Below are 22,917 nucleotides of genomic sequence, written 5' to 3' on the forward strand. Positions count from 1 at the left end.
TAATAACAATAATAATAATAATAGTAGCAGTAATACCAACAACAGTTTTAAAACTACTTATGAATGTACATTTTGTAATATACACATGAATATATAAAACGTAGAGCTCAAAGTGGATTGCATTTGGTTCCATCTCTTTAATTGGAAATACAAATGCTTTCATTTTTTTTTGTGAGACGAGGACTTATTCCTGCTAACTTAACTATACTTCCAGGTCGATTGACGAATCATCGAACGTCACAGCACAGCCAAACAATTACACAACAACCAGGAATATGTATCACAGGCTCCTTTAACATGTACCATCGTGTCAAAACTACTTTTTCTAGGATTTTAGACTCTGGTGTCTCCAGTGTAACCACACTGAGTGAGATGTGCCTTTCAGCCCTGATGAAGGGCTACAATTTTCCATCCACAATCCAGGACGTCCAGTCGAAAGCCGAACAACAGAAGCAGAAGTGGCCGTAACGGACTGACGTGACGGACTGCACCAGAAGTTTCTAGCAGCCCGATACAACTTTCTCATGTTTGGCTTCACACAGTTCCCCGTCTTGTACCGGGTAAAAACGTCCCATAGAGAACTTCAGTGATTCGGGCTGTGGGCAGGTCGGTCTGCTACGCTGACTCTTACTTTTGCAGGCAAAGCTAAGTCTGGCTAACGCTGCTAACTAGTTGTCCGCAGGAATGTTCGGTTGTTTGGTCGCCGGCAGGTTGGTGCAGACCGACGCGGTTCAGGTTGCCTTGGACAAGTTCGTGTTCAACCTAGCGGACTACGAGAACGTGAACCACGTGGTGGTGTTTATGCTGGGGACAGTGCCGTTCCCCGCCGGCATGGGCGGTGCCGTCTACTTCTCCTTCCCAGATCCGGCGAGCGGCGGCTCGGTGTGGCAGCTGCTTGGCTTCATCACCAACGAGAAGCCCAGCGCCATCTTCAAGATTTCGGGGCTGAAAGCGGGTGAGGGCGGGGCGCACCCCTTCGGCATGATGGCCTCGTCCTCCTCCATGGCTCAGGTCGGCGTGTCCGTGGAGGCTCTGGACCAGCTGGTCCAGCAGATCCCGGTATCCAGCGCTGCAGTGTCCACCGTGGACTCCTTCCTGCAGTTCACCCAGAAGATGCTGGACAGCCTCTACAACTTCGCCTCGTCCTTCGCCGTGTCGCAGGCGCAGATGACGCCAAACTCCACGGAGACCTTCATCCCTTCCAGCTGCATCCTCAAGTGGTACGACAACTTCCAGAGGAGGATGGCACAGAACCCGAACTTCTGGAAAAACTGAGGAGGACATTAAAAGACTGAACCTGCCGAGAACAGGTCCTTCAGGTTAATAAAAAGTTTAGGCTTGGTGCCTCCCTTAATCTCCCTCAGAAAATATGCTGTGCTCACACTTCACTGATCTGAGCAAAAAAGAGTGGAAGAGAAAAGGATGGTGAGGTATGAGTCAGTTAAAGAGTTGTAGGAAATAAAAGAAGCTCAGCATGTAACAAGGTCCCCCAGCAGCCTCGGCCTATAACAGCATAACTAAGGGTTGGTTCAGGTCTACCTAACTATGGGCTTTATCAAAAAGGAACGTTTTGAGTCTAATCTTAAAGCTAGAGAGGGTTTCTGCCCCTCGAACACAAACTGGGAGCTGGTTCCACAGGAGAGGAGCCTGAAAACTGAAGGCTCTGCCTCCCATTCTATTTCTGTAAACTCGAGGAACCACAAGCAGACCAGCGTACTGAGAGCGAAGTGCTCTGCTAGGATTATATGGTTCTATAAGATCTGAGATATGATGGAGCCTGGTCATGTAGGGCTTTGTAAGTCATCAAGAGACTTTTAAATTCTATTCTTGATTTCACAGGAAGCCAGTGAAGAGAAGCTAAAACTGGAGAAATATGATCTCTCTTACTAAATCCCGTCAGTACTCTTGCTGCAGCATTTTGGAACAGCTGCAGGTTTTTAATGAGTAATTTGGACATCCTAGCAAGGAATTACAATAATCTAGCCTAGAAGTAGCAAACGCATGAATGAGTTTTTCTACTTCACGCTGAGGAAGGATTTTCCCGATTTTATTAATATTACGTCACCTAAAATAAGTCTTGTCACAAGAAGGCAGTTCTGGAGATTTGCTTTATATGGTGGTTAAAGGACAAATCCTCATCAAATATGACTCCAAGGTTCCTCACAGTTTTGCTGGAGGCCAAGAGTCATCTAGAGTAACTAAGTGATTACAGAAAGAGTTTGAGGTGTTTAGGACCAAGTACAATAACTTCTGTTTTGTCTGAATTTAGAAGCAGGATGTTTTTGGTCATCCAGGCCTTTATGTCTTTTAGACAGGCTTCAAGTTTTACTAACTGATTAGTTTCATCTGGTTTTATAGAAAGATATAGCCGAGTGTCATCTGCATAACAATGGCATTTTATGCATTGCTTCCTGATGACATCTCCTAATGGAAGCATGTACAAAGTAAAAAGTATCGGGCCCAACACTGAGCCTTGTGGAACTCCATAACTAACTCTTGTTTGTCTGGAAGACTCATTGTTGACATGGACAAACTGAAATCTATCTGATAAGTAGGATTTGAACCAATCTTGTAATGAAAATACTTTCAAGAATACGTAAATGAAATACATACATGTAATTCGAGTCAGATCTTTGTGTGCACTTTATTACAAAGTGATATGAAGTCTTTCATTTTAGGCTAAACACTCATACAGTCTGCAATTGTTTATTTTTTTTACATTACATTTTATTTAGCTGAACCCTAACCCTGCCAGGAGGGAGTTACAGTAGTCCAGACGTGAGATGACCAGAGCTTGGACCAGAACCTACACCGCCTTCTGAGAGAATAAGACGTATTCTCCTGATGTTGTGCAGCATGTATCTACAGGAACGTGTCGTTGCAGCGATGTTGGCAGAAAGAGAGAGTTGACTGTCGAGTGTCACGCCGAGGTTCCTAGCGGTCGGGGATAACAGCTGTCCAAGGTAATGGTCAGGTCGAGGGTGGGAGAGTCTTTCCCCGGAAGGAAGAGCAGTTCGGTCTTGTCGAGGTTGATTTTCAGGTGGTGTGAGGACATCCACTGAGAGATGTTAGTCAGACAGGCAGAGATTCATGCTGCTACCTGTGTTTCAGATCGGGGAAAAGAGAGGATCAGTTGGGTGTCATCAGCATAGCAGTGGTAGGAAAAGCCATGCGAGCGAATGACAGAGCCGAGAGAGTTGGTGTACAGAGAGAAGAAGAGGGGACCCAGGACAGAGCCTTGAGGGACACCAGTAGTGAGAGGACAAGGTTCAGACACCGATCCTCTCCAAGTTACCCGGTAGGTGCGGTCGTTGAGGTAGGATGAGAACAGGGAGAGAGCAGAGCCTGAGACACCGAGGTCCTGAAGGGAGGAAATAAGGATCTGGTGGTTCACTGTCAAATGCAGCGGAAAGGTCAAGAAGGATCAGGACAGACGAGAGAGGCTGCTCTAGCAGTGTGAAGCTGCTCAGAGACAGCAAGGAGGACCGTCTCTGTTGAAACCAGACTGGTGAGGGTCATGAAGGTTATTATGGTGGAGATAGGAGGAGAGTTGGTCAAAGATAGCTCGCTCCAGAGTTTTGGAAAGAAAGGAAGAAGAGAGACAGGTCTGTAGTTGTTTACGTCAGCCGGGGTGAGGGGGGTTTCTTCAGGAGAGGGTTCACTCTTCCCTCCTTCAGAGAGTTCGGAAAGCAGCCAGTTGACAGAGAAGTGTTGATGAGATGGGTGAGAAAAGGAAGAAGGGATGGGGTTAAGGGGGCAGAGGTTACCAACGTGACAATTTGATTGGGAGATGGGGGTGAAGATGATAGATAGGCAGGTAGAAGGATGGAGGGAGGGGAGGTCAAGGAGGTTGGAGAAGATGGAGAATAGCTTTTTGGGGTTGGAAAATGAGGATTGAATTCTGGTTTGGTAGAAGGAGCTTTTGGCTGCAGAGATAGAGGCAGAGAAAGAGGAGAGGCGAGATTGATAGGTGAGCAGGTCGTCAGGGTGGTTAGATTTTCTCCATTTCCTTTCTGCTGCTCTCGGCACGCACCGAGTCAGACAACCACGGAGCTGGGGAGGACTTGCGGGCCTGTCGTAATGTAAGGGGACAGAGAGAATCAAGAGAGGAAGACAGTAGAAATGAGAGTGTCTGTGGCAGAGTTAGGATGCATGAGGGAGAAAGAGTCAGTTGAAGGGAGGGCAGATAAAACAGAGGTGGGAGAGAGGGAGCGAATGTTGCGACGGACAGGTACAGAGTCTATTGATGTGGGAGGGTTGTCGGTTTGAGAGAGGAAGAGATAAAGAAATGGTCAGAGACATGAAGTGGAGTTCTGTTTTACCAGCGCATTCATCCCTTAATACAGCGTAAAACTGCATTACAGTGCCACGGCTTAAACTAAGTGTTTACGAAACAAGTTTCTTCGTCAGTAGTATGGCAAATACATCTCTCTCTCTGTCACTCTCTAACCCTCACCATTTCAAATCTCACTTTCTCAGCCAACTCGACCAACAGATCCAGGAAGACACGGCAGGCAGGGCAGCCGGCAGACCAGCGGAAGGAACGGCGTCAATAATCCTCCGAGTCGGGAGGGCAACTCCACCGACTGGTGACTTTGACGGGTCTCCGCAGGAGGAACAGGAGCTGGAGGAACGGGAACAGGACGGACGGAGGGCTAACAAAAATGAACCGACAACCAGAGTAGTGTAGGTTACATATAGTCCGGGGAGGTGATCAGGGAGATGCAGCACACCTGCAGGTTGGTGATCAGGGGTGAGTGGCTGCACCTGCTGCGACCGGTGAGGGGCGTGACCACGAGAGGTGAGGGGCGTGGCTACATACAAACTTACAGGAGAGGTGATGTTTACAAACACGTTTCTGACTCAGAACTATGGGAAATGGGATACATTACGTGGCCAAAGTGGTTTTAAGTCACTTTGTGGGGGGAAATTTCACAGGAAACACAATGTTTGAAAAACAGCCTTATCTCAGCGAGAGAACATCAAATACAGCATAAAACTGCATTACAGTGCCACTGTCATGTGGAGGTGCTGTTTACAAGGACCCAAATGCAAACTCACAGACTTAGGTATCAGTTCCAAAATACAGTCTTTATTGTAAGAAACAAAAACCAACAAACCAAAAGGTGTTACCTATCGTTTCCACTTGCTTCCAGTCGGGAGGGCAACTCGACCGATAGATCCAGGAAGACACGGCAGGCAGGGCAGCCGGCAGACCAGCGGAAGGAACGGCGTCAATAATCCTCCGAGTCGGGAGGGCAACTCCACCGACTGGTGACTTTGACAGGGGGCTCCGCAGGAGGAACAGGAGCTGGAGGAACGGGAACAGGACGGACGGAGAACAGACGGAGAACGGACGGGTGGCTAACAAAAATGAACCAACAACCATAGTGTAGGTTACATATAGTCCAGGGCGGTGATCAGGGAGATGCAGCACACCTGCAGGTGGTGATCAGGGGTGAGTGGCTGCACCTGCTGCGACCGGTGAGGGGCGTGGCCACGAGAGGTGAGGGGCGTGGCTACAGACAAACTGACAGGAGAGGTGATGTTTACAAACACGTTTCTGACTCAGAACTATGGGAAACATTACATGGCCAAAGTGGTTTTAAGTCACTTTGTGGGGGAAAATTTCATAGGAAACACAATGTTTGAAAAACAGCCTTATCTCAGCGAGAGAAGTTCAAATACAGCATAAAACTGCATCACAGTGCCACAGGTGGGTTTACAAGGACCCAAATGCAAACTCAAAGACTTTCAACTCAAACTACTCTCAGCGAGAGAAGACAGCATAAAATTTCGGTTTAAACTAAATTTTTATGACCAAATTTCTTCATCAGTACTATAGGAAATGGCAAATGGAATCAAATACAGCATAAAACATTACAGGACCACGGTTTAAACTAAATTTTTATGACCAAATTTCTTCATCCAATGGGATACACTGCAGTGTTTCAAATCACTTTGAGTGGACAATTTCACAGGAAACACAATATTTCAAAAACAGCCCTATCTCAGCGAGAGAAGTTCAAATACAGCATAAAACTGCATTACAGGACCACGGTTTAAACTAAATTTTTATGACCAAATTTCTTCATCAGTACTATAGTAAATGGGATACACTGCATGGCCAAAGTGTTTCAAATCACTTTGAATGGACAATTTCACAGGAAACACAATATTTCAAAAACAGCCTTATCTCAGCGAGAGAAGTTCAAATACAGCATAAAACTGCATCACAGCGCCACGGGTTAAACTAAGTTTTTACGAACAAATTTCTTCATCAGTACTATGGCAAATGGAATAAACTACATGGCCAAAGTGGCATCAAGTCATTTTGTGTCAGCAATTTCAAAGAAAACAGCATTTCAAGTCTCACTTTCTCAGCCTAAAATAAAACTGCATCACAGCGCCACAGCTTAAACTAAGTGTCCTCCGTCTGTTCTCCGTCCGTCCTGTTCCTGTTCCCGTTCCTCCAGCTCCTGTTCCTCCTTTTGAGCCCCCTGTCAAAGTTACCTGTCGGTGGAGTTGCCCTCCCGACTCGGAGGATTATTGAAGTCGTTCCTTCCGCTGGTCTGCCGGCTGCCGTGTCTCCCCGGATCTGTCAGTCGAGTTGCCCCCCCGACTGGAAGCAAGTGGACACTATAGATGCCACCTTTAGGTTTGTTGGTTTTTGTTTATTACAATAAAGACTGTATTTTGGAACTGATACCTAAGTCTGTGAGCTTGCATTTGGGTCCTTGTAATCACCACCTCCACATGATAGTGGCACTGTAATGCAGTTTTATGCTGTATTTGAGCTTCTCTTGCTGAGATAAGGCTGTTTTTGAAACATTGTGTTTCCTGTGAAATTGTTCACACAAAGTGACTTGAAGCCACTTTGGCCATGTAGTGTATCCCATTTGCCATTGTTCTGAGTAGGAAACTTTTTTGTAAACATCACCTCTCCTGGCAGTTTGTCTGTGGCCACGCCCCTCACCGGTCCCAGCAGCTGCAGCCACTCACCCCTGATCACCACCTGCAGGTGTGCTGCATCTCCCTGATCACCTCCCCGGACTATATGTAACCTGCACTACTCTGGTTGTGGGTTCATTTTTGTTAGCCACCCGTCCGTTCTCCATCTGTTCTCCGTCCGTCCTGTTCCCGTTCCTCCAGCTCCTGTTCCTCCTGCGGAGCCCCCTGTCAAAGTCACCAGTCGGTTTAGTTGCCCTCCCGACTCGGAGGATTATTTGACGCCGTTCCTTCCGCTGGTCTGCCGGCTGCCCTGCCTGCTGTGTCTCCCCGGATCTGTCGGTCGAGTTGCCCCCCCGACTGGAAGCAAGTGGACACGATAGGTGCCACCTGTTGGTTTTTGTTTATTACAATAAAGACTTTATTTTGGAACTGATACCTAAGTCTGTGAGCTTGCATTTGGGTCCACATGACAGTGGCACTGTAATGCAGTTTTATTCTGTATTTGAGCTTCTCTCGCTGAGATAAGGCTGTTTTTGAAACATTGTGTTTCCTGTGAAATTGTCCACACAAAGTGACTTGAAGCCACTTTTTTCATGTAGTGTATCCCATTTGCTATTGTTCTTAGTAGGAAACTTGTTTGTAAACACTTAGTTTAAGCTGTGATGCAGTTTTACATTAGGCTGAGAAAGTGAGACTTGAAATGCTGTTTTCTGTGAAATTGCAGACACAATGTGACTTGAAGCCACTTTGGCCATGTAGTTTGTCCCATTTGCCATAGTACTGATGAAGAAATTTGTTCGTAAACACTTAGTTGAAGCCTTGGCTGTCAGGAGTATGTTTTTTTTTTCCTCCGTTTTGCCTCCCCCCATCTCTTAAAAACATGATTAGGGATTTTATAGACATAATTGGAACCTTCTAAAAACAATAAATATTTAATGTTGTACTCTGATATTACACAAATTAATGCTCCCAATTATTAAAACAATAAAGATTATGTAAACACCTCAAGTGTTGAGTATAAAAAAAATCTTCCAAACTAGGACAACAATTTACTTCGGGGCGACACAGTGGTTAGCATTGTCGCCTCATGGCAAAAAGGTTCCACTTTTGAATCTGAGCCTTTCCTGTGCGGAGTTTGCATGTTCTCCCTGTACCTGTGTGGGTTTACTCCGGGTTCCTCCCACTGTCCAACAACATGCATGTCAGGTGAATTGGTGGTTCTAAAAATTGACTGTAGGTGTGAATGAGAGCATAAATGGTTTCTGTTTGTGTCCGTGTTGGCCCTGTGATGGACTGGTGACCTGGCCAGGGTGTACCCTGCCTTCGGGGATAGGCCCCCTGTCACCCTGTTCAGGATAAAGCGAGTATAGCTGATGGATGGAAGTTTACTTCAAATGTAGTTGTATTTACGTAATTTTATGAAGTTGTTTCAACTTTCAATTTGTACTGGAGTCAGGACCCAAATGTCTGACACAAAAAGAACTTTACCAACCGTGTTGATGAACAACAGGTAAACAAACAACAGGAACTCCAGAGATGGAGCATTAACTTGGAAGATTTGACGCGGAGTGTATGACCGGAGTGTTTGGGGCTGATTGGGCACGGCAGGCAGGAACCAGGAAGGAGATGCATCGGAACAGGGACTGACCTGGTGAGATGCAAAGTGGGAACCTGTAGTGGACGGAGGTCTCAACAACTACAACAAACCAAACGGAAGGGTCAGAAATTTGCAAAACCATGACAGCTTCACACACCTTTCATACCTCAGTCATTTAACCCTTTAATTAAAGGACGAAATGTTGAACCGGCTGAATTGTTTACGATTTTACTCACATCTGTGTGTTCCAGTGCAAATACAAGTCAGTCAGTAACAGTATTATTCCTAGCCTGAACAATTGCTATCAGTAATGGTAACTTAGCTTATTCGTGGTAACATTTCAGACAGATAACTGCTTCAGTAGCTTTGTTTTAGCCAGTACCTGTAGTTGAAATACTGTGTTCAAAAACATGATCACGCTCTGCACAATCCTCAGAAAAAAAAGCATTCACATTTACATGTATATCTGGTCACAGATAAAAAAAATCAGAGGACACTTAACATTTGAAAATAAAGAGAGAATCAGCCATGAAGGTAAAACATCTGTTCTGATCATTTTTCATTATTAATCAATTATTTGATCTACAAAATGACATCAAAATGTGAAGGGCATTTTTCACGATTTTCTAAGACCAGAAGTTGTGATTATATGTTTTTTTCTTGGAGCAAAAAAATTATTTTTACAATTGAAATACATGATTGTCAAAACAATATTTAACCAACTCCGGTTAAAGAAATTGGAAAACCCTGAAGAAAAACAATAAATTCAAACAAGTGTCAGCTGTAGCTGTAGTCATGAAATCTTCACAACAAACTGCATGTTTTGTGCAAATACTGGGAAACAAACATTCATGGAGCGCATTGTGTCAAAAAAAAAAATCAAGGCAAATCAAACAAATTATAAAAATAGACCATCAGATAAATTAATCAATAAATAACAAAAGACAACACAAATATAAATAATGAAGAGTGAACTACCGCGTGTGACCTGGGAATTCACCACATTGTGTTGCTCACAACAGCCTAAAAAACAAACCGTCTCATCCCACCTTGATCAACAATTTATGGAGGCAGACGATTTACGCAGCCACAAACACAAAGTTCCCTTTTTAAGTTAACCGGCTGCTCTGACAGACTTGCACACAGACAACAAACAAGATGGGGTTCACGGCTCCACGTCTACCAGTTGCATCTCTGTCGGCGTTTGGGTCTCGATGAGAACCATCGGCAGTCGGAACAGTTCAGTGTCCAGAGACGATGTCACGCATGACTGTACTGACACTGCCATGGGCTGCTAATGCAACGACGTGCACGCGTTACACAACCTGGGATATTATTCTGCCGAGATGACTGGTGATGAGCACAATAAAGCAGAGGAGAGAGAGCGAGACCCTGTGCACACCTGCCATTAAAGTCCCATCCCATTCGTCCAGGTCGATCAGATCAGAGGTGGTCAGCCAAAAAGAACCGGTGCGTTGAGATTTGGATCTGGTTGGGCCACATTTGAAGGTGGTCATTCCTCCTTCTCTCGTGTAAGACCAGCCTCCGAACAAGGATTCCGAATAAATGCAGGCGTCGTTACCATGTTCCAGTGTTCGTATCCAACCTGGTGCTTCCATGTCTCACCTTCACATTACTTTTCGCCACTTAAACAGGTCTTACAGCTGTACCTGCTCTTCCACCATACGTTACCAGAGGAAAGTCTCCTGCGCGACTGTGAGCAGAGTAGCTGAGCTGTACAGACAGGGGCAGAGATGTACCTGAAAACAGCTGCTGAGTGGTTTAAAACTCAATGCCTATTTCCCCAAAACCTCCGTTTTTATCTTTTAGTTCAAATCGTGGAATTTCCCAACCACACCTGTGGAAGAGCCGTAACCCACCCAACAGTTTATTGACCCACAGCAGCACAGAGCCCGACGGGCTGGAACAATTAAATGATCTGACCGGAACCGATTGGGTCCTGACGGTTCAGGTTTTTAATTACAAAGTTTAGTTTTTAAGACGCCTTCACAAACGTGAAAAGGGTCATAAATTGCAAACCTTTGCAGCTATAAATGAGGCTCGGTGAGTAAAGATGTCTCCATGTTAAATATGTTGCATCACCACCTCATGCATCCTTTCGTGTTCCTTCCGCTTGTGTTCTTTTGTATATAAAGCGAGGAAGTGAGAGTTGGACAGATTGATCATGCCAGGTGTGCATGAGCTCAGAGATACAGATGACATCAAATAACAATGCTTTTGGAGAAAACATGACAAAATGGAGGGGGGGGGGGTGCTGAAGCTTTAAATTCATGATCCTTTCCAAAAGTGCACAGTCTGGAATGCAGTTGGAGAAAAGTGTATAAAGCTCTGACAGTGGTAACGCTGTTCAAAAACAAGAAAAATAATGACAAATAAAACCATTCCTCTGTTCTTCTAATGCAACCCAACCTCGGTCATATAATATTTCAAGCTCTTTGTCTCCGTTTGCTTCAGCAACTTTTGATATCAGATTAGACAATTTTTCAGAAAATTACGACAATAAATGCCAGAGGGAAAACATTCACATTAGCTGTGATGGAGAAAGGGGCAACCAATCCCAGCTTAGCTTTATAAGTATTAATCGACCCAGAGCTGTGAAAGTCTGAAGGCTAATGGCGGGTGCAGTCGCCCTCGTCGTGTTGGACCGGGCGGAGTTAGGACCAGAACCCCGGTTTGTAGCGGTAAGGTGAGTCTTTGGAAAGGCTGATCTCCGGCCTGCAGAGTGGGACTGTTCCATCCCGACACTGTCCCTCGTCCAGTTGGTCCAACAGGTTTTCCTTCCTTCGGGGAGAGTAGGGCGTTGGGGCCTCCATGGGCGTGGGCAACACTGCAGCCGGGTCTCTCCCAAACTCAACGGTCGGTGGAGTCTCTGTGCTGGAGGTGTGGGCGGGGGACTCTGCGTTGCCCAGGGTCAGTCCGTTTCCCCTGGATCTTGTGTCGGCCCAGAACACGTCACAGCGCGCTCGCGGCGACGGCCGAGGTCGAGCCACAAAGTCCAAGGTCTTGGGGCGTTCTGGAGCACAGCGGCGACGCGGCGTTGGGGGGAACACCACATTTGGGTCAGGCAGGCGGGGGACCTCAGAACAGTCTTCTTTAACACCTCTGAAGCCACCTGTTGCAGGTAATTAAAAGAGGATCATCAGTTACATCACATTTCACCATTAATGTTGCACACCAATGATCTTGAACGATATTAGTTAGGATTACAAGTACTTTTTTAACCTCTTATTTAAAAAAAAAAAAAAAAAAATTTTTTTAAGGGGACTGCGTAAAGAGATGGCGTGAGAAGTCTTGGTGTCTAATTGTAAAAAAAAAAAAAAAAAAAAAAAAAAAATTCACCTGTGTTCTCCAAGGCTGCTTTTTCTAGCAATGGTTCCAGATTATTTGGAGTGCAGCCCTTCTTGATGGCTCCATCTGACGGCGTTCGACGCAGGCTACGTGTGGAGGTTGGGGGCGCGGGAACGTGTGTGGGCGTGAGAGACTGGCGAGGGTTACGCTTGAAGCTCTCCAGGTGGGTGTTGACCAGCGGGTTGACGGGGGCTCGGACCACTTGGTGCTGAGCGACGGGAGGGGGGAGCCGAGGCTTTGTGGGCGGCGAGGCGGGGCGGCAGACCAGCAGCTCCTCGCTGTCGGCGTGCAGCAGCGAGCGGGTGGAGTTGCAGTCGGATGGCGATGATAAGGACAGCAGTGTGTACGAGGAGGGGAGGCCGCGCTCGGGCAGCGAGGGCGCCAGCGGTTTCTGTGGGCTTTCCCGCCGGAACGGTCTGCGAGTTGGCGGGCTGGTGCTCCGCCTCTGCCCACCAGCTCTGTGGAAGAACCCCTCCCACCGCGGCTTGATGCTCTCCTCCGGCTGGGCCAGAGTCAGCAAGTTGTGGCCGAGTCCGACGGCGGCCAGCATAGCCCCGCAGCCCAGCAGGACCAGCTCGGACCGCCGGCCCCCACCTGGGCTTTTCCTGCACGGCGGCGTACCTGGCACCTGGCTGCTGATGCAGTACTCGTCGCTATTGCCGTCAGCCGCTGGAACAGCAGAAGCAGCGGCGGCTACGTTGGCCTCCTTGTGGAAGGGAAGGCAGAGGTAGGATTGACCAGGGGCTGCTCCTGGCTCAGTAGTGAAGCAGCAGTCTTCATTTTCTAAAAACAGTATGGTGTTATGGGTTTGGTTGCTTGTTCATACACATATTGACAGACAGCAAGTCCTCTAAAACACGAAGGAACATTCCTACGATTCACATTGAGCTCCCTCCATGTACCTCATTCTTTCTCTGCAACGGCTTGCTCACATTCACACTGCTGCAAACATGCACATCCGTGTTTTTCAACCACAGAGTCATGTGTAGGAGTGATGTGTCTCCCTGAAACCTTCGGACTGAACCGTCGTGTGTAAAAGCATTTGAGTTAGCAGGAGAATCAGTGGTAACACACACACACGTTGCCATTGGAATGGAAAGAAGGCCACACCTCCAGATAAACTACACCTTCCATGTGCCTTCTGTTTACGTCACCATCGTTTCGCCATAAACTCTGGGAATGCCCCTCAGGAAGGCACAGACTCACAGAAAGGCTACATAACAGGGTCACAAAGACCATGTTGGAGCCCTTAACCAGGCGCCTATAGTCCGAGTGTGGATTGGGAATCGAGCTACTACACAGGTTTACATCTTCCAGCTGTCCTTGGTATTATCATATGGACTTGAACATAAGCCAACTCCTTGCTTACCCATCTCCACAAGGCTGGGCACTCCGGGCACCGCTGGGCTGTGTCTGGGGGATCTGCGGAGGTTCGGGGCACTGCAGGACCGCTGCCGGCTGCCCTCATGGGGAGGCTTCACACTGTGTGTGTGGGGGGGGGACGACGACACACACACACTGTAAACAACAGAACACTGAGCAACTCCACTGTAAATGGATACTTTTAAACTTTAAGTTCATAAGAACAAATAAAGAAAACAAGTGAAACATCGCAAACCTTACATTTCTGTGCAGCTGAAATCATGTTGGTTCTGAATTCGGTAAATGATCCAAAAGCACCACAAAGCTACAAAACTGGAGAAACTCTGACTAAAGTGACTCAGATGTTTCTCTCCAGTCCCCCTCACCTGGCATCAGCACTGTGCTCCCTGTATGGACCACATCCTCGGGATCTGCCCTTCTTCCTGGAACCCTTCCTCTCACTGTCCTCCTCATCCTGCTGAAAACTGGTGTTGCGCCCCCAGGCTGTACAGCCCTCCCCTGGAGTGACTGCAAATGCAGACATGATTAAAAAGTACGCGACGAGAAGATCGTAGCCTGAATTAAGGGGCTCCTAATCAATGAAAACATGCCCTCCATGGTAACAATGAGAAAAGCAGATGGAATTTGGAAATACGAGGTTATTTGTGCTTACGCTGGATGGCTCTGAGACGAGGCAGCATCGGTGGACTGGTTGGAGGGCTGGAGCTGCTGCTGAGCAGACTCCGCCGCCGGTCGTGGGACGGAGACGCCTGCACGGTGATTTTGTGCTGAAAATCTGAAGGACGTCAACAAACTCACGTTAGCTTCCACATTAACGTTGACGTGCCAGAGCAAAGCGGCGAGTCAGAGGTTGGCTGTCGTTTATGTTTTATAACAAATGATATACAGCATTGTATAAATTAATATGAAAAGACACTACAGCAAAGCCGAAGAGAAAATGATTATTCTTTTTTTTCTTCTTCCTTCCTTGTTTGTTTCCAGTTTCTAAATTCAAACCATTAGGTACTTTATCATCTATGTATTTTAATAAAGTGTTCCTCCGCCTTTGTTTTTATTTGACCAAGAAAAATTCCCACTTAAAAAAATAAAAACTCTTGCCATCCTGGTCGAGACAGGCAGGAGCACTAATGAAGAACAAGTTCAACAGATGTAAACGAGACAAACAGAATTACAACAACACAATAAACACCTCCATCTCTTTTAAAACTTTCTGTCATAGATTCCAGTGCGAGAGCACATAAACATAATTTTACTCCGTATTAACACTCGGTGCAGACGACATTAAAAGTCAGTGAACAGAGTCCGTCACAACTCTGTGGAGTATATAGATTACATCTATTACGTGGATAACATGGGAACGGCATCAGGGTGGAGCAGAACATCTACTGGAGTAAAGCTCAACGCCGGTGCCGCCCGAATACATACATGTTACCCACAATGCAACATTTCCGTCTGAGTTGACGCACGAGGAAACCAATGTCTCCCCCCGTGGAGTGGGCTCACGTCCTTCTGGCTAACATGAATCTGACCTACAGTGCACCTTGGAGTCACTGCAGGCTTCGTGTACTGATGAAGACCCCTTTAAAACACACTTTAACGTGCAAAACCGGCGCTCTTCGTCACAGAACCCAATCAAGAGCCAGAAAAAGCAGATGTCCCCGAAAGGGATGATTTTAGCCGACATCGCATCGTTCGCATGATGTATAAATATCATAAAATCATTACTATTAACAGTGGGCCAAGCAGGTAATAGCATGCAGTCAGAAGTCTATCAAGCAGAATGAGCTCGCTGTGACGCAGCCCTCCCTGACTGGAAACAGCTGTTACCTGACGGCAGGCTGATCCTGTTCCCGTCCTTCAGTTTGAGGCGGTTGCGGCGGAACTTGCCCTGCCTGCTCTCCACGTGAGGCTTTTCCTGGTAGAGCTGGTGAATGATAATGTTGAGCTCGCGCTCCAGGATGTGAATCTCCCGCTCGGCCAGCTCCTGCTCGCGCCGTCTCAACGCCTCCTCCTGGCACTTCTGCTGCACGGCTGCCCGGGTCAGCTCCTCCTCCCACGATCGCAGCTCCTGAGGGGGGGGCCCCCCCCCCGAGGAGAACAACAAGTCAAACCACCCGAAACCCCCAAGATGGCCATTTTTAAACTGAACATTTTAGACACGAGCATTACTTTTTCCTTGGTCCTCAGCTGATCAAACATCTCCTGGATCTCCAGTTTCCAGTCGTCCTGCAGGGAGTGGAAGGACTCTGCTGGCATTTCAAAGAAGCCCGACTCCTCGATGGCTGTCAGCTGGTCCAAAACGGTCGTGAAGTGCGGCCGACAATGAGGATCTGAACTCCAGCAGTCTGCGGCAAAGGATGGAAAAACGGTCTCAGAAACTTTAGCCAAGTTTGCCCGCAGCCCAAAATTATTTTTTGTCCCTTCAAAATGGTTCCGAAAAGTGATCAAATATTTAGTTTGGTTAGTTGACGTCGTATTTCGGAGCCCGTTATTGCAGCAGTGGATAAACGCACGACAATCTTGGAAGTACGCCTCCCACTTTTAACAACAAACATTCAGAGTTTAACACTAACTGCATCCAAGGTTTGGACGCACTTCTACAACAACTACACCATCACTTCCATCTAAAATAAAAAACCAAAAAACATTTTGCTTTCTTACCCTCCATAAGACGTGCAAAAGGCGCCGGACATGTTGAGGGAACGGGCAAAGCCAGTTTGTTCATTGCTACACCGTAAGCGACTGCAAGGCCATCGATACCCCGAAAAGGAACTTCGCCCGTCAGCAGCTCCCACAACAGCACGCCGTAACTTCAGGGTTAAAACAAAATATATAGACAACAGGTGCTGAATCAGTCTTTAAATGGTCAAGAAATACAATACAGATATCCTCCGGAGAGAAGCGGCTCGACATCTGTGCAAAAAAAAAACACTCCCACCGCATCGAACGGAAAGTGCATATAAAGACATGAATGTTGGCAACGAGTTTGCCGAGAGACTCAAGCGTTCAACAAACCCATCACATTTGAATAAATGGTAAAAAAAAAAGAAAGAAAGAAAGAAAAGTCGTCGGCTTTTGAGCTCCCGCTCGTGTAAATACCGACATGAGGAAGAAAGAAAATTGTCCGAATAAGAAAAAATGTCAGCAGATCCAAGCCGACAAGCTGCACGACCGACAAAATCAAATGGATCGCGGAAATCATGCGACAAACACGGACGAGCCAACAACCGAATTTTCGCTTTTATTCCGCACATTGATGGCGTCATTCCCCGCGTTGCTGCTGGGACACTCACTGATTGCACTTCAATCCCGTTTCAGACAGAAACCGGCTCGTGTAAGGAAAATAGAAAAAGCTGGAGTTGACGCTTGCAACGTGTTGGACAACAGAAGGGAAAAGGGGAATAATGACACGTGGGTTCATGTAATCAAACAATCAGGATGATACAAATTCTCATGCCTACACTTTCCAAAATAAAGCGATGGGATGTGATTGTTATCTGATTATTATCATTAGTGTTCCTGATTCACCCATCAATTGTTTGTTCCTCAATCAGTCAGAAATATGCACTTCCCAGTTTCTCAGAGCACAGAGGCGTCTTCAGATTGATTGTGGATTCACCTTTAGTCACTTGACTAACTGACGGATCTTTTCGGCTTGCAGTAATAAAAAAAAACGTTTGTAGTCACGCTGAACATGGGTGTAAATACAAACGTACATTGGTTTTGCATATCTGTGAAACCTTGGCAGCTGTACAGCTCAGCGGCAGCGAGACGGTGAAAACGTATTTCACACAGATTTCCTTAGATCTTGATCTACTCTGCTCCTACAGGACAGTACATCTCGGGTCATCGTGTTCAATCAGGACACTGGTTCCTCTGGGACTATTTGTACATGAAGCTGCTGCTGTGCGTTAGATGTACTCTTCTCATAAAACTACATCCTGTTCACCCCCCCCCCCCCATATGTCAGTCTGTGCTGAACTGATTCTTGTAGTTTAAGCATCCCTCCCCCCTCCTCCTCCCCTCCCTTTCCCCTCCTCACGACCTGGTGCAGCTCGTTTCCTCCTCTGCCCACCTCCAAACGTCGCTACCCTTGGAGAACGTAGACGAGCGGATGACTTCGGGAGCCATCCAGGCGTAGGTGCCGGCTGCGCTCATCTTGGTGGTGCGGTGCCACTCCCGAGCCAGACCGAAGTCTGTGATCTTCAGAGTCTTGTTGCTGAGGTCTTCCATCTCAACCCTCTCGAGTATTAGGACTAGAGCGGGAGGTGATGGGGGGGTGGGGTTTGGTTGGAGGATGGGGAGGAGGTTGGGTGGGGATTCGTGCAGATTGGCAGGTGGGTTGACGGTTAAAGAAAAAAAAAGGTTTCAGGTAATCATTATCAGGATTTGAAACGTGGGCGGCAGGAGTCGCACCATAAACCACGTGGAAACGTAAAAATTAGACAAATGATGGGCGAACAAAAGAGATTTGGTTGGTGGGAGGCGGTGATGAGAGGATCAGAAGGAGAAAAGAGAACAAAGAAAAACGGTGAGCTACACGGATGAAAAACACCACCCTGATCAATGCTAGTGATTGGTGTACAACAGACACAGGGTAGTACACCTTAATTACAGAAATAGCCTTTACAACACCCTTTTTTTGGTGCTTAAAAAAAACATGTTCCTCTTCCAAACCACATGCCATCTGATCAGTGAAGGCTCAGGTTAGCACATCCAGCTGATCATGAACAGGTTCCAAACACACAACAGCCAAACACGTGGCTGACGTAAAGCCTGCTGCTGTGTAGCTGTGGTGGTTTAACACTACTCCTGAGATGTATGCACTCACTGCAAGTCATGTTAAACTGTGAAAGCCAATAACATGTGGGAAAGCTGGTTAGAAGTTACAAATAGGACATTACTACTCAATAATTTACTCCCATTTACTCTCTGTAAACACACAGTATTGAAGTAAAAAAAAAAAAAATCTGATGGGAGGGGGGTCATTTCTTCAATAGACACAAACCAAAAAGCTTTCAAATGTCCTACATTCAAAATAATGCATCAAAGAACTCCCACTTCCCTTGAGAAAATAAGGACGGAAGAACAAATGGTTTAATGTTTCATTATAAATCTCCATGTCTTGAAGCTAAATGTCAAGTCAGAGTGGAGAAAGCAAAGACCTGCTGCACTGCTCCGGTTCTCTGGACCGCCCCCCCCCCGACAGAGCCCAGGATGGAAACTCGTTAGACCGACACTTTGACAGCAGCCTATCACAAGTAAAGAGCCTGAGCTGATCGCCACAGAACTGGCCAATGGCGAGCGAGAAGCTGACTGCGTGGATTGTCACACCTCCAATAGGGAGAGTGGGGTGGAGCTTTCGGCAAATCCTCAGTAATAGGCTTGGAGATTTAGGGGATACACAGTTGGGTAAAATGCAAGATTACAACTACTCCACAAACACATGAAAAGTCCTTTTCCTTTCTGAATGAGTCAGATTGAGAAGCACGGCCCCATTTCATTTTAAATTCCTTCTGATATATTTGAAGGGTGAATCAGGAGTTTTTACTGCCATAAAATGAGTGCAAGATACGGGTGTGCGTGTGCGCTCTGTTAGTTAATACTACAGAGAAAGTCAAGACTTTTTATTTGGTTCAGGAATGACCTGCTTGTATTTAAGAGGTGAAAAGATGTTTTATGAATAAAAAGAAACCAAACGTTCTGCCACAAACTGAAATCAGCACATTGAAGCGCTTCATGACTTTGTCTTTGGTGTCTTTACAGAGTGAAGAGAGGAGAGAGAGGATAGAGACAGAGGACACGGCTGCACATGACTTCATGCTCTTCCTGCACCTTCAAACCGTTTGTAGTTTGACAGACAGCCATCACAGCATGTTACAGACCAGTTTATCTTCACTATGGTTTGTTGAAGTCGGACTAAAAGCTGAAACCGTTTTTTTATGTACAGAAACGTTGAGCAACAGAAACTTACTCTATCTACTTTGATCATTTATGGTTTATACATGATCAAGGAAAATGCTGAATATTTCCTGGTTGTTTGGATGGTGGCCTGCTGCTCAGATGAAACTACTTTCCTGCACGAATTTAAAAACAGAGAAAGGTTCTTACTGTTGCTGGACTTCAGATCCCGGTGAAGAATGGGCACGATGGCCTGGCTGTGGAGGTAATACATGCCCCGGGCGATCTGCACAGCCCAGTCCACCAGCGTACAGGGCGGGATGCGCTTCCCAGCAAGGGCCCGGTTGAGAGGGCCTCCTCGGGCGTACTCCATGACCAGGCACAAGTTGGGCTCCTGCAGACACACCCCCAGTAGAGCCATAATGTTGGGATGGTTGAGCATGGCGAAAAGCTTGGCCTCCTGACGCACGCTCTCCAAAGTCTGCTCGGCGTCCTCGTCGGGGTCCCGTCGTGCCGCCTTCACGGCCACCTCGAAGCCCCGCCACACTGCACGGTACACTTTGCCGAAACCACCGACCCCGATGATTTCTTCCAAGGTGAGCTCGGAGAAATCGATCTCCAGCACTGAGTGGAAAAGAAAATGTGACGAGGCGATAAACATTTCAAAAAAAGTGTATCCACGACATTTAACAACAATCACCATCAAAGGACACGAGAGGTAGCAGTTTGCCGTTTGACTTTTCAAGGCGAAGGCTCCCTAAAAGATCTGAAAAGCAGGTCATTCAGCTGAACGATGCTTTCTCAAAGCACTGTGCTGCCCCACATACAGGAAAGCAGCCCTCCAGCTATTACACAAGGCCGCCCGGCCGTTTGAAGACGGCTGGAACAGAAGGAAAGGTGTGCATGTACCGATGTGACCGAGGCCCAACATGCTCCCCGCTGTGTATTCCTGACAGTCCACAAAGCAGACTGACCTTGATGAATATTTCAGGTGTGTGAAAGTAGGCCAGCTGCCTCAGTATGAAGACATGAAAGGTGGTGTGCTGCACCCAGGTCTTCTTTGCCTTAAAAAGTCCTGTCTGACCTCAGATGGAAGATGTGAAGTCATCAGAGCATCATTTTGCACACCCTGGTTTTACTTTGGCCATCAGTGGACTGCATGAGGCTGCTTTGGATTCTGCTTACTGTATCCGTCTGAGCTGCACATCTACTGAGATGTTACACACAGGACTGGCAGGCAATCCAGTCCTGCTGCAGCACACATGACTGTAACGTAAGCACTTAGGTGGGATGCATCACTGACTGGCTGTTTGTTGATGAATAATGGTCCTGAAGCTGAGCGGATGCTCTGCCAGCCAGTTTCAAGGCCAGCAGGAGAGCGGCGCGCTGCCATGACACAGCACTGCCTGCAGCCTCCAACAAAAAACACGACTAGCCCTGCTGTTGTAGTCATAGCACACCGGTTCCATTAGCAGAGGTATGCAGCACAAAGGGGTACTCACGGTGCAGAGGAGGCACGGTGTACTGCTGCTCCGAGGTGTCCCGGACCTGCTCCGGTATGCCGTTCCCTTTGCTGACATAATTAGACGGGAAAATGCCAACCCGGTCTGCTATCATGCCGGTCCACCAGCCCTCATCCCCCGACACCAGGGAGTCCTTGGACAGGACTTCCACCAGATCGCCCCTCCGCAGGCTGAGCTCGTCGTCTGCAGTCGCCTCGTAGTCGAAAACGGCCGTCCAGAAGCCTGGCTCGGCGGGTCCCGCATCCGGTGCGGCTCTGACGCCATTCTCCGGTGTGGGCCAGCGAAAAACATCTGCCTCTGCTTCTTCCGACGAGGATACGCGCGCCTTGGGACTCAAACTATTGTCCAAAGCGGCTTTGAAGACATCCATGGACGCGATCCATAGGGGCGACCTGGATCACCGCAGGTCTCCACCTGACACGGCTGCAGACGGCTCGGAGCGCGCTGCGTTTGCACACACACAAAGCTAAGCGGCGGCTAATCCCGCACACAAAACACCGCAGGAAACAGAGCGCTCCATCCTGCAGCGCCGTCCGACCGTCGGTCCCAGCTGGCTGCTATCAAACAAACATTTTCTGCACAATCCTCCACCCAATCATCGCTGTCACTCCTCGGACGCAGTGCTCGATATTTTAAGCCAATTGTGGCAACGTGCGAATCATCTCCGGCCTCCTATTGGTCCACAGACACGTCAGCAACAGTTTATTCCCCGCCCTCCTGTCAGCGTCAGATGCTGGTCACCCGCTCCACAGCGTGCACCGGCTGTGGCCAATTAAACACTAACAGGGAGAATTTCTGTTCTTCAAATAACTCCTTTATTTATTTATTATTGACCCCCCTTAAAAAACGAAATAAACAAACAATAACAAAATACTCAACTCAAGGTTAGATTACATGCTTAATTCCCTGAAATAACAACAGAATTCATAGCAAGGAGTAAAAAACAGTCAAGATAACTAAAAACAAACAAACAAACAAACAATCCTCACTGTTTCAGTAATGCGACGGGATAATAAAGTGTTTCTGTGTGAGTGAAATTCAGTTAAAGATTCAGATTATTAAAAAAAATGAAATAAACTGACCCTAAATTAGAATATACTGTGACTTCATAAACTGCACAGTGTTCCACATGTTTAGTTGTCGCCCCCCCCCCCCTTGCGCGCACGCACACACACACACACACACACACACACACACACACACACACACACACACACACACACACACACACTTGGATCAGTCTGTGTTGAGCAAATGATCTCTGTGCTCCTTAAATGTTCGTTTGCCACAGAGATGATCAGTAAGATATTTGGGAAGATCAGGATTCCACCATGAAAAAGGAAAAAAAAGGAAAAAGTATCATAATAACAGTAAAATAAAACAAACTTAGATTGTTAAAATGATGAAACAAAAAGTCAGATTTTAGCATTTTATGCCACAAATATTTGTTAGAAGTAGCTGTGAAGTACAACAGTAGTCAAAATGATGAGATAATTTGAGCATACAAAGTCCAAACTGAATGTTTGGCATAATAAGTAAGAATGATGAAATATAAAGTCAAATATAAAAAGAAAACAGTGTTAATATATCAAAATTTCCACTTAAATTATGATAATCAGACAAAAGTTAAGAGTTTACATTTTGGCACTGAGTTAAAATCATGAAATAAGACCCTTTTTGAAATCATGTCGAACATGTGGATGTTTTTCTGGCAGAAATGGGCATCCACGCAGCTTCTTTGATTTTTGCTTTTTCAGACAAAGATGTTTTTTTTAAAGGGTTATTTTTCATGAACGTGAAGAGAAAGAAAGTGTATTTACCAAAGACAGAAAAAGAGCCCGTGATCATTGGTCAGTCTGAAAACACCCGAATGAAATACAAAAATGAACACAAGCATCCGTCTGAAGCTGCTTTCTCTGTAGCGCCGTCAGCTCACTGCTTCAAAATGTTCTATATCTAGAATATTCTAAAATATTTTGCAAAATATAAACAGAGCATTTCCTCTGATATGAAAAAAACAGAAACAAACAGCAGACCAGTTCGGGTCCAACTGAACTAACCGTCTAGAAATACACCCGGTTGGAGAAGATACACGTTTCACTGCAACATATTCAAACACATAATATGAACATTTTAATCTTCTGTCTTAATTTCTAGGCTTTTGTTTTGTTTGTGAAAAGCAAAGATGTGAAG

The 22,917-nt window shown here is 46.6% G+C and overlaps 2 protein-coding genes across 3 annotated transcripts; one reads left to right on the forward strand and one right to left on the reverse strand.

Moving 5' to 3' along the window:
* Nucleotides 1–416: 416 nt before the first annotated feature.
* Nucleotides 417–1,545, forward strand: hikeshi (heat shock protein nuclear import factor hikeshi). The gene has a single exon (XM_069717678.1). It carries the CDS (start codon nucleotides 685–687, stop codon nucleotides 1,273–1,275), a length of 591 nt encoding a protein of 196 aa, XP_069573779.1. The 5' UTR covers nucleotides 417–684; the 3' UTR covers nucleotides 1,276–1,545.
* Nucleotides 1,546–8,762: 7,217 nt separating this feature from the next.
* On the reverse strand, nucleotides 8,763–21,304 carry map3k9 (mitogen-activated protein kinase kinase kinase 9). 2 transcript variants are annotated; one of them, XM_069717632.1, is made up of 11 exons: nucleotides 20,704–21,304; nucleotides 19,412–19,825; nucleotides 17,376–17,556; nucleotides 15,962–16,110; nucleotides 15,470–15,645; nucleotides 15,188–15,368; nucleotides 13,953–14,075; nucleotides 13,666–13,807; nucleotides 13,287–13,399; nucleotides 11,909–12,700; nucleotides 8,763–11,681 (listed from the first exon to the last, which is right to left on the reverse strand). In XM_069717632.1, exons 1-11 carry the CDS (start codon nucleotides 21,092–21,094, stop codon nucleotides 11,224–11,226), a joined length of 3,120 nt encoding a protein of 1,039 aa, XP_069573733.1. In that variant the 5' UTR covers nucleotides 21,095–21,304; the 3' UTR covers nucleotides 8,763–11,223. The 2 variants fall into 2 exon arrangements, with proteins under 2 accessions (XP_069573733.1, XP_069573732.1); XM_069717631.1 differs by having other exon boundaries at nucleotides 15,128–15,368.
* Nucleotides 21,305–22,917: the final 1,613 nt, after the last annotated feature.

The sequence above is a fragment of the Brachyistius frenatus genome, unplaced genomic scaffold, assembly GCF_029030835.1.
Source record: "Brachyistius frenatus isolate BFR_SWC_R1_liver_20210118 unplaced genomic scaffold, ASM2903083v1 Contig_178, whole genome shotgun sequence".
Classification (NCBI taxonomy): Eukaryota; Metazoa; Chordata; class Actinopteri; family Embiotocidae; genus Brachyistius; species Brachyistius frenatus.